Below are 11,269 nucleotides of genomic sequence, written 5' to 3'. Positions count from 1 at the left end.
TGGAGAGGTCATTCACCTTTCCGAGGAGCTGACTGCTGCCAGCCCTTCTACCCCCAAATCTACCAAGTCCAAGGAGTCTGGACCACCAACGGCTGGGTCTGAACTTGTTAGGAGTACTCCTGAGCGGGTGCAAGCACCAACTCTGCCTTTACCTGTGCTTCCAGAGGCCAAAAAGGGCAAGGAGATGCTGGCCCACTATATGAACTGCCTGGTTCCTGAGGTCAGTGAGCAACTGGCTGGTGCTGATAGTGACTCATCTCTGGATGTGTTGGTGGGCGGAGTCCTGAAGGAGTTCACCAGGGTAAGTCTTTTTTGATACTTCCCTTTAACTTTCCACACTTAGCTCCATATGTTGAATTTTTTCCATTGTGCAGGCAGTTTAAAGTTGGCTTACACTTACTCCCGGGCTAAATCTGTTGCTTCCAAGAGCGCGACTCTGTCCGACACCTTGAAGGTGGAGGCGGACTTGGACAAAAAGGAAGCTGAGGTGGCCAGGGCAGAAGTTGGAGCTATTCGGCTGGAGTTGGGCGAAGCCAACAAGAAGCTGTTTGCTGCCGAGAAGAAGATCTCCGTGCTGACAAAGGATCTCGAAGCTGCTGATCGCTTTGAGGAGACCATCGAGATCTTATCTGCTGAAGTAAATAGTCTTCATGATGAGATGACTTCTCTGCGGCAAGTTCTTCTTCGGATGAAGGAGGAGAAGGACGCCAAAGTGGGGGAGCTTACGGCCGAGGTGGACAGGTTGAAGGAGAAGGTCAATGCCTTGGAGACTGCCGGCCTCGAGCTCTTCTTCGTTTTCTAGAAGGCTAATCGCCGGGCAACCTTTGACTACTTGGGCGAGGCTAAGGACATGTACCTTGAGTACTGCGCGGCCCAAGTTTCTTATGGTGGGAACGGCTGCTTCAACCTCCGGCCAAGCTGCTTCAACCTCTGGTCAGGCTGCTGATGCTTCTCCAGTTCAAACAACAGATCCTCCTGCTCCAGTTGGCCCAGAAGAACCGAACTAAGAGCCTGGGACTCCAACTGTTTAAACACTTCTCTTTTTATCTCCTTTTTATATATATATCTTATTCGGCCTCAGGGCCTTTTTTAAGACATCCTGACCGACCAAGCGATCTTTAAACTTGGAATTATTTTTCATTTTTTGGACAACGGGCTAACCGGGCAGCTTTTAATCCCGGTACTACGTGCTTTTGTCATCCTTAATGAATTTCATTCTTTGTTTATAATTGTCGTGCAATTGTGATTGTTTTATTTTTACCAAATGCATTGTACAGGTATAGGTGCCCCTCAAGTGACTGAGCAGACGTATGACTCTTGGTCACTTATCTTTTGCAAATATATTGCTTATCTGTTCAGTGTTTTCGGTTCGACTAAATCTTTTGTACGCACTTTAGGTAAATTATAATCATGCTGATTTTTTCGACTCAATACAATTGGAAATACTATCTTTATTCATTTATTGATCGAAAATGTATTTGTTACCGTGGTAACTTACATCAGAGCTATTTGATCTAATTTGATCTTTTAGCTTATCATGAAATAAAACAAATTGTAGACATAAGAAACTGTACTTTAAAGTGGTCTTGCCGACCTGAGTACTTTTGTTTCTAAAACCTTTACGCGTAGTCCGCCCAGAAGGCCATTCACTTAGAAGCGAATGTTCATTTAGTACTTTGAAATTTTCTAGCCGACCTGAGTATTTTATTGGTAGTATTTCCTTAAATGTTCTCCATTCCAGTACCCTGGTACTAGAATGAGTTGCATTTTTTCGTCATACTTACCTAATTTGTATGCTCGAGAATCGAGAACTTCGACCACTTGGTATGGTCCTTCCCAGTTAGGTCCTAATACACCTGACGTGCTGTCTTTGGTGTTTAGGAATACCCTTCTTAGGACCATGTCTCCCACAAAGAATTTCCGAGCTTTCACTTGTTTTTTGAAATACCGATCTACTTTTTGTTGATGAGCAATAAACTTTAAGTTTGCAATTGCTCGTTTTTCTTCGATTTCGTCAAGTGATTCTACAAGGAGTATGTGATTGGTACCATGATCGTACGTCAATCTTCTGTGGGAAGGTGGTTCGAGTTCGACAGGCAGCATAGCTTCATAACCGTACGCCATCGCAAACGGTGTCTGACCGGTTGCTGTTTTTTCCGTTGTACGGTATGATCATAGAACTTCGGGGAGTTCTTCTGGCCAGTTTCCTTTGGCATCTTCGAGTTTCTTCTTTAGTGTATCCTTCAAGGTTTTGTTGACTACTTCAACTTGACCGTTTGCTTGAGGATGTGCCACTACAGAGAAACTTTTGATGATACCATGGTTCGCACAGAAATCAGTGAAAGATTGGCTGTCGAACTGCCTGTCATTGTCCGAGACTATTTTGTACGGTAGTCCGAACCGGCATATGATGTTCTTCACTATAAAGTCTTGAACCTTCTTTGATGTGATGGTTGCAAGTGGTTCGGCTTCAGTCAACTTAGTAAAGTAGTCGACTGCTACCACTGCGTACTGCACCCCGCCTTTACCTTTAGGTAATTGTCCGATTAGGTCAATTCCCCAGATAGCAAAGGGCCACGGACTTTGCATCTGTGTCAGCTCATTGGGCAGACCTCTTGGTATCTTTGAAAATCTCTGGCATTTGTCGCACATCTTCAATCATCGTTGGCCAAAAGTAGCCTTCCCTTAGAATTTTCTTCGATAAGCTCTGTCCGGCTACATGATTTCCACAGAATCCGTCGTGAACTTCAAATAGAAGCCGTGCAGCTTCATCTGGTGTGACACATCTGAGTAATGGCAACGAGAATCCTCTTCTGTACATGACCCCTTCTACTATGATGTACCGTGCTGCCTTTCTTCTCATTTTCCGAGCTTTATTTCGGTTATCTGGGAGTTCCCCAGAGTTGAGATAGGTCGCTATTGGCGTCATCCAGTTTGGAGATGTGTCGATCATTTCGATTTCTTCCGTGCTAGTGATGCTAGGCTCTCCAAGGAACTGGATAGGGACCAGGTTTTCATTGTCACTTAAATTCCTGCTCGCCAATCGAGCTAACGCATTTGCCGTTGTATTTTCTTCTTTTGGAATTTGTCTAAGACTGTAGCTTTTGAATGGTGCGAGTTGATCATGTATTTTGCTCAGATTTGCTATCATTTTTTCTCCCCGAGCCTCGTATTTGCCGGATACATGATTTACCACCAGCTGTGAATCACTGCAGATGTCAATGTGTTCGGCCTTCATTTCCTTCTCTAGTTTAAGTCCAGCGATTAGGGCTTCATATTCAGCTTCGTTTTTAGAGGCTTTGAATCCGAATTTGACTGCAACATGCAGGTGTTGCCCCCAGGTGTGACAAGGGCAATTCCTACACCAGATAGTTGATCTGTTGCCGACCCATCCACATGTAGCTTCCAGGTCAGTTTTTCTTCAATATTCAGGACGTGTGAAATAATAGAAGGGTCGATTCCAACCATATCCGCATGTGACCAGGCAAAAAAATCTATGTTTGCTCTTAGAAATTTTATCAACTCTGATTTTACTTCGAGCAACAAACCCTTTCTAATTTTTAGCTTTCTAGCTGGGATAGCTGGATCGATCTCGATCTCTTCTAACTCTTCACAGGTCCAACATTGCTGCTTGGGTCCCCTAGTAGAGGATCCACATCTTCATCCTCGCCTTGGGAAGTTTCCTACTTAGGAATGTTTCTTCCCCTGTCTGGGCTCTGGCTGGAGGATATTTCCTTCTTAGCCTTGGCCACTGCAAGGTTATAACATTCCCGAGCAGATTGCTGATTCCCTCTAAGACACCCTACCCCATTTTTGGTTAGGAACTTCAGGCACGAGTGAAATATTGATGTGACTGCTTTTAAGTCATACAAGGCTGGTCGGCCAAGCATTACGTTAAAGGCTGAAGGAACATCCAATATTACGAACTGTTCCATGATAGTTATGCTCGTCAGACCTTGTCCAATTGTGAGGGGTAGCCGGATTTGTCCTGGAGGTGCAACTCCTTAACTGGAGAAACCATAGACAGGCTGGAGGCATGGAGTCAGATCCTTGAGCTGGAGCCCCATCTTCTCGTAAGCAGTCTTGAACAAAATTTTTGAAGAAGCTCCATTATCAATCATGGTCTTAGCCACCATTTTGTTTGCTATCTGGACTTCCACGACCAGCGGGTCATTGTGCGAGAATCTGATCTGGACAGCATCTTTATCGTTGAAGGTTATGGTTTGCTCTCCTGCTCGTGGAACTTTGGGCTTCCTTTCTTCCACGGCTAGGATGACTTCTTCTTGCTCGTACTGAGCTGCTCGGGCATATCTCTCTCGAGCTTTTCCCGTATCTCCAGCGATGTGTGGGCCTCCAATAATGACTTGCAAGTGTCCATCTATCGATGGAGGTAACAGATCCTGGTTCTTCTGACCTTGGTTGGCCTTGACATACTTCTGTAAGTGCGGGTTGTTTTTCTTGATCAGATATTCTATTTCCCGCTTCAGGTTTTAGCATTCGTTGGTGTCGTGGCTGTAGTCTTCGTGGAACCGACAAAACTTCATCATGTCCCTTTTGTTGGTATCTTTCTTCATGGGCCTGGGCTTCTTGTACGGAATTAACGACTGAGTTTCCATATACACACTCTCTATATCTTCAGTTAAAATAGTGAATGCAGTGTGTTTTGCATGATCACGGGGAGTCTGTCTAAATTTCTCGGTGAATTTTCCTTTCTTCCCGTATCCTTGCTTGTGGTTGTTACTTGAACGCTTGCCACTTGAATTGCTGGAATAATTGGGAAGTTGGGCGGATGTTCCAGTGGAAGCAGCCTTTGTTTTGCCCGGCTTTTGCTCACCTTCTGCTCGTTGAATGGCTTCTTCGAGCTTGATGAAGCCTTCAGCTCGGTCTAGGAAATCACTCATTGAGTCGACCGGTGCATTCTTCCTTATATCCTTCCATAGTTCACCAAGGACTTCAATGCCCCCCAGTATCGCAGATAACTTTCCATCCTCAGTTACCCGCGATACTTTGGTCGCTTCTGTCATGAATCTACTGATATATGCCCGGAGTGGGTCGCCTGGTCGATGCTTTACTTCGACCAAATCTCCCAGATGCAATGGGAACTGACGTGAGGAAGAGAATTGTGCATAGAATTCCGAAGAGAAGGTTTTCCATGAACTAAACTTACCAGGAGCCAACTTGAAATACCATTCCTGTGCGGCTTCCGACAGAGTGGCGGGGAAGATTCTACAGCATACGTCTCCTCGTACTCCTCGTAAATTCATTTGCATCTCAAAATACTTGAGATGGGAAAGAGGATCTTCTCTCCCGGTATACATTTTCTATGTTGGCATTTTGAACTTGTGGGGCAGTGGCAGGAGATTGATCTCTGGTGAGAAGGGAGTTCCACGAGCACGGTCTAACTCAAGATCATTGTTATGCTGTCCGGCCATGCCATGAAACATATTCTTCAACTCGTCAAGCTGGGCCTGTACGGCTGGGCTGACTTGATTGGCATTTTGGTCAGTTTGGATTACGTCAGCGTCTTTCTGAGTGGGGATCTGAGTATGGGCTCTGAGCTGCACGATCGTTGTAGTATTCTGCTCGTCTGTTCCCCTTCTTCTATTTAGATCATCCCTTAGGTCATGGGTCGTTCCCAGCCTATCGACCGATTGATTCACTTGGTTGATAGGAGGAATGACTCCATGATTCTGATTGGATCCGTCAGGTATGGCTCCTCCTGATGAATTCCCGAACAAGGTCTGCCTGCCTACCTCTTGGCCCACGAGTGGAACTCGTGACCGAGGATTGGACGGCTGACCATTGGTTGTCTGGGAGGCATTCATCGTCGGGTCATCCTCCGTTTCTCCCAGGGGAATGACGTTTGGCGTTTGCTGGCCTACAGTCTGGTAGGCTCTTCGTATCAGCACGGTAGCTTGCCGACTACGATCTTCGATCTCTGCATGGTGAGCCCTTAATGCCTCCATCTCTTTGTCTCTCCTCTGCTCATCAAATGCGAGATTTACTGCGGCACGCAGTTCATCCTGATCGTGATGCAGAGTGTTGCTATGACCCTGCATGAGCCCGAGCGCAGCACGGAGAGTTTGCAATTCGGTTGCGTCTCTGATGGTTGTTTGGGCGTTGATTCTTGCGGAATAGTCGTGTTACGAATGCCCTGGCTGTGTGCGGAAGTGTTATTCCCAGTCTCTTGCACACCAGGCGCAGTTTCAGTAACAGGAGCTGTCTCACCATTCACCACGCTTCCCGTCTCTCCAGGATTGACAGCGGGCGAAACCCTTGAACTCCCTGGGTCCTGCAATGTCAAATCCAGCGTCTGTGAATTTGCTGGGTCATACAGGCCTCTACGAGTTTGCACCATCGTGTTGAATGTCGAAAAGAGCAATCTACGATTCTCCTGTCAATGAAAGCACCAAAATGTTGACTTCGCTTTTAGCCAACGACACTGAGTCTTTTTGATAAGCGATAAACGATATGTCGTAATGGATATATATAATAAAGCAATAATAAGACATAGGAATTTTATAGAGGTTCAACCCTGAGCAGTTCGGTAATAGCCTAATCCTCGTTATTTGTATTGACTTAAGAACAAGGAAGAAGATTCCTTTTCTTATAGCTCTTACAACAATATCTCTGAATATATAATTCTTAGATAATAGTATAGCCTTAGCTTAGCTGCGTATCGGCTTATAATTTCTCGGTCCCTTGCCCAGTGAACATTCCTCACTATTTATAGGGCTGGAAAACTTGAGGAGGAAGAGTTTCCTCTCTCGTTACAATGTGCATAAACAGAAAGATCGTGTGATCAATGCTGAATGCAAGGATCGTGGGATTGAGGCTCAGTACACTAATAGTGGGATCGTGTGTATGCGATATCCACGTAAGTTGATCCCTGAGTTGTAGGGATTGAGCTGATGACTCACGATGCGAAAGCTAAATTTGCTAAGTGTTGATTGCCCTGCACGGCTCGTTGAATATCTCATTCTGGATGTGCCAGCGAGGCCTCCTGCTCGGTCTATCGTTTCGAGCAGATGCTCCAAGTGGACTCCGCGTGTTACCATTCTCGTGATGCCACGTGAGAGTGTAAAATTTGGGATAACAGATGTAATGTTTGCGAGTGGTTCGGCTTCCGTCCACTTAGTGAAGTAATCAACCGCTACCACTGCGTACTGCACTCCTCCCTTGCCTTTGGGTAATTGTCCGATCGGATCAATTCCTGAGATGAAAAAAGGCCACGGACTTTGCATCTGAGTTAACTCATTAGGCGGAGCTCGAGGTATCTTCAAAAATCTCTGGCATTTCTCACATTTCTTAACGTAGGCCTTTGAATCTTCAATCATTGTCGGCCATAAATAACCTTGCCTTAGAATTTTCTTAGATAAACTTTGCCCAGCGGCATGATTTCCACAGAATCCATCATGCACCTCAAATAAATGACGTGCAGCTTCTTCTTGAGTAACACATATGAGCAATGGCAGAGAGAATCCTCTTCTGTACATAATTCCCTCTACTATGATATAATGTGCAGCCTTCCTTCTCATCTTTTGAGCTTCATTCCGATTATCTGGGAGTTCTCCAGTGTTGAGGTAGGCCGCTATTGGTGTCATCCAGTTTGGGGAAGTATCAATCATTTTGATCTCTTTCGTGCCAGTAATGCTAAGCTCTTCGAGGAATTGGATAATAACCAAGTTCGCTCTATCATTTGCATTACTACTTGCCAATCGAGCTAACGCGTCTGCAGTTGTGTTTTCTTCCCTTGGAATTTGTCTGAGACCGTAGCTTTTGAATTGTGCAAGTAGGTCATGTATTTTGCTCAGATATGCTATCATCTTATCTCCCCGAGACTCGTATTCTCCAAATACGTGATTTACCACCAGTTGTGAATCACTACAGATGTTGATGTGTTCGCCTCTCATCTCCCAAGCTAGTTTTAGGCCAGCGATCAAAGCTTCATATTCGACTTCGTTATTGGATGCCTTGAATGTGAACTTGACTGCAGCGTATAGGTGCCGCCCCCAGGTGTGACAAGGGCGATTCCTGCACCAGACAATTGATCTGTGGCCGACCCGTCCACATGTAGTTTCCAAGTCGGCCTTTCTTCACTGTTACTCGACTGAGGATTTTGTACTGGCTCGGGGTTGCTTTCCGGTGTGCTTTCTTCTTTGCATGTTCATTCAACCACAAAATCTGCTAAGGCCTGGCCTTTGATTGCTGTTGAGGGTTGGAAAGTAATCACGTACTAACCCAACTCCACTGCCCACTTGAGTAACCGTCCAAAAGTGTCTGGTTTTTGCAATATTTGGTGTAATGGTTGATCAGTGTACACCTAAACAGGGTGAGCTTGAAAATAAGGCCTTAACTTTCTTGTTGCTAGAATCAGGCAGTAAGCGAGTTTCTCTATCAATGGGTACTGGCCTTTGGCTTCAATGAGTCTTTTACTAATGTAATAGACTGGGTGTTGTATGCTGCTTTCTTCACTGATCAGCACGGCTCTCACAGCATGCTCTGTAACAGCTAAGTATATCCCAAGCTCTTCTCCGTCTAGAGGTTTCGAGAGTACGGGAGGCTTTGCGAGTTGCATTTTTACCTCTTGAAAAGCTTTTTCACATTCTTCCGTCCACTCGAATTGCTTATTTCCTCGCAGGATGTTGAAAAACAGAACACACTTGTCTGTTGATTCTGACACAAATCTGCTGAGTGCGGCGATCTGACTAGTCAAACTTTGAACTTCCTTGGTTCTTGTTGGCGATTTCATATCTAGGAGGGCTTGAATCTTCTCTGGATTGGCTTCAATTCCTCGAGCATTGACAATGAAGCCTAGAAACTTTCCCGAGCTGACTCTAAAGGAGCACTTTAAGGGATTTAGTTTCATGTTATACTTCTTGAGGACTTTGAAGCATTCGTCTAGGTCATCTATGTGCCCCCCAGCCTTCCTGGATTTGACGAGCATGTCATCCACATATACTTCCATGTTTCGTCCAATCTGGTCTTTAAACATCTTGTTTACTAATCTTTGGTATGTGGCTCCAGCGTTTTTTAGACCAAACGACGATACTTTTTAGCAATATAGACCCATATCTATTCGAAAACTTGTATGCTCTTTGTTTGGTGGATGCATTTGGATTTGATTGTACCCCGAATAAGCATCCATGAAGCTTAGTATTTCATGTCCGGCTGTTGTGTCCACGAGGTGATCGATTCTTGGAAGTGGAAAACAGTCTTTGGGGCATGCTTTGTTAAGGTCCGTGAAATCAATACACACTCGCCATTTCTTGTTCGACTTAGGTACCAGTATGGGATTTGCAACCAAACCTGGGTAGAAAGCTTCGATTATGAAATTATTGTTGCGTAGCTTCTCTACCTCTTCTATCAGGGCTAGAGCTCACTCCTTGTCCAACAACCTTCGTTTTTGTTGAACTGGTCAGAAGTTGGGATCAATATTTAGGACGTGCAAAATTATAGAAGGATCAATTCCGACCATATCCTCATGTGACCAGGCAAAAACGTCCAGGTTTTCTCTCACAAATTTTATCAATGCTGATTTTACTTTGAGCAACAAACCTTTTCCGATTTTTAGCTTCCTGGCTGGGATATCTGGATCGATCTCGATCACTTCTAATTCTTCCACACGTCCAACATTGCTGCTTGGGTCCCCAAGTCGAGGATCCACATCTTCATTCCCACCATGGGAAGTTCCCTACTTAGAAATGTTTTTTCCCTTGTCCGTGCTTTGGCTAGAGGATACTTCCTTCTTAGCCTTAGCCACTGCAAAATTATAACATTCCCGAGCAATCTGCTGGTTTCCTCTCAGACACCCTACCCCATTCTTTGTTGGAAACTTCAGGCATGAATGGAATATCAACGTAACAACCTTTAAGTCATACAAGGCTGGTCGTCCTAGCATGACGTTAAAGCCTGATGGAACGTCCAATACCAGAAATTATGCCATTATAGTTATGCTCATCGGAGCTTGTCCAACAGTGAGGGGTAGGCGAATTTGCCCTAGAGGTGTGACTCCTTGGCCGGAGAAACCATATGCAGGCATGAGGCAGGGGGTTAGATCTTTGAGCTGGATCCCCATCTTTTCATAGGCAGTCTGGAATAAGATGTTGGAAGAGGATCCATTATCTATCATGGTTCTAGCCACAATCTTGTTGGCTATCTGGACCTCTACGACCAACCGGTCGTTGTGCGGAAACCTGATTTTGACAGCATCTTCGTTGTTGAATGTTATGGTGGGATCTCCTGCCCGTGGGATTTTGGGCTTCCTTTCTTCTATGGCCAGGATCACTTCTTCTTGCTCGTATTGTGCTGTTCGGGCATAACTCTCCTGAGCTTTGCCCGAATCTCCAGCTATGTGCGGGCCTCCAATGATGACTTGTAGATGTCCATCTACTGGTGGAGGTAGCAAGTCTTGGTTATTATCACCCCTCTGATTCTGATCGGCCATGACATACTTCTGTACATGTGGGTTATTTTTCCTTATCAAGAATTCAATTTCGCGCTTCAGATTGTTGCATTCATTGGTGTCGTGGCCGTAGTATCCATGAAATTTACAAAACTTGGTCATGTCTCTCTTGCTGACATCTTTTTTCATGGGCGCGGGCTTCTTATACGAGGCTAGCGGCTGAGTGGCCATGTAAACACTTTCTATATCCTCGGTCAAGATGGTAAATGCAGTATACTTAGCTTGATTCTCCCGGGGAGCTTTTTCGGTTTTACTGGTAAACTTTCCCTTTTTCCCATTCCCTTGCCTATTATTGTTGCTGGAACGTTTACCATTTGAACTTGAATTGCTCGGGTAATGGGGGAGCTAGACAGATGTCCCAGTGGAAGGAGCTTTTGACTTGCTAGGTTTTAGCTCACAATCTGCTCGCTAAATAACCTCTTCAAGTGTGATAAAGCCTTCAGCACGGTCAAGAAAATCACTCATCAAGTCTACCGGACCGTTCTTCCTTATGTCCTTCCAAAGCTCACCAATGACTTCAATGCCCCCCAGTATCGCGGACAACTTTCTATCTTCGGTTACTCGTGAAATCTTAGCTGCCTCCGTCATGAATCTGTGTATGTAGGCTCAGAGAGGCTCGCCTGGTCTTTGCTTGACTTCAACCAGGTCTCCAAGGTGCAACAGAAGTTGGCGAGAGGAGGAAAATTGTGCATGGAATTCCAAGGAGAAAGCTTTCCATGAATTGAACTTTCCAGGTGCCAGCTTGAAGTACCATTACTGGGTGGCTTCTGAGAGGGTGGCAGGAAAAATTTTGCAACATACGTC

The 11,269-nt window shown here is 45.1% G+C and overlaps 1 protein-coding gene across 1 annotated transcript; it reads right to left on the bottom strand.

Annotated features, from left to right (window-relative positions):
• Window positions 1–9,937: 9,937 nt before the first annotated feature.
• Window positions 9,938–11,053, bottom strand: LOC133036185 (uncharacterized). Its single transcript, XM_061112694.1, has 2 exons — window positions 10,883–11,053; window positions 9,938–10,810 (listed from the first exon to the last, which is right to left on the bottom strand). The coding sequence occupies exons 1-2, from the start codon at window positions 11,051–11,053 to the stop codon at window positions 9,938–9,940; spliced, it is 1,044 nt and encodes a 347-aa protein (XP_060968677.1).
• Between the last annotated feature and the right edge of the window lie 216 nt (window positions 11,054–11,269).

The sequence above is a fragment of the Cannabis sativa genome, chromosome 3 (genome assembly GCF_029168945.1).
Source record: "Cannabis sativa cultivar Pink pepper isolate KNU-18-1 chromosome 3, ASM2916894v1, whole genome shotgun sequence".
NCBI classification, from domain to species: Eukaryota; Viridiplantae; Streptophyta; class Magnoliopsida; order Rosales; family Cannabaceae; genus Cannabis; species Cannabis sativa.
Note: the sequence above shows the minus strand (reverse complement) of the source record. Positions and strands in the feature narration are given on the sequence as shown.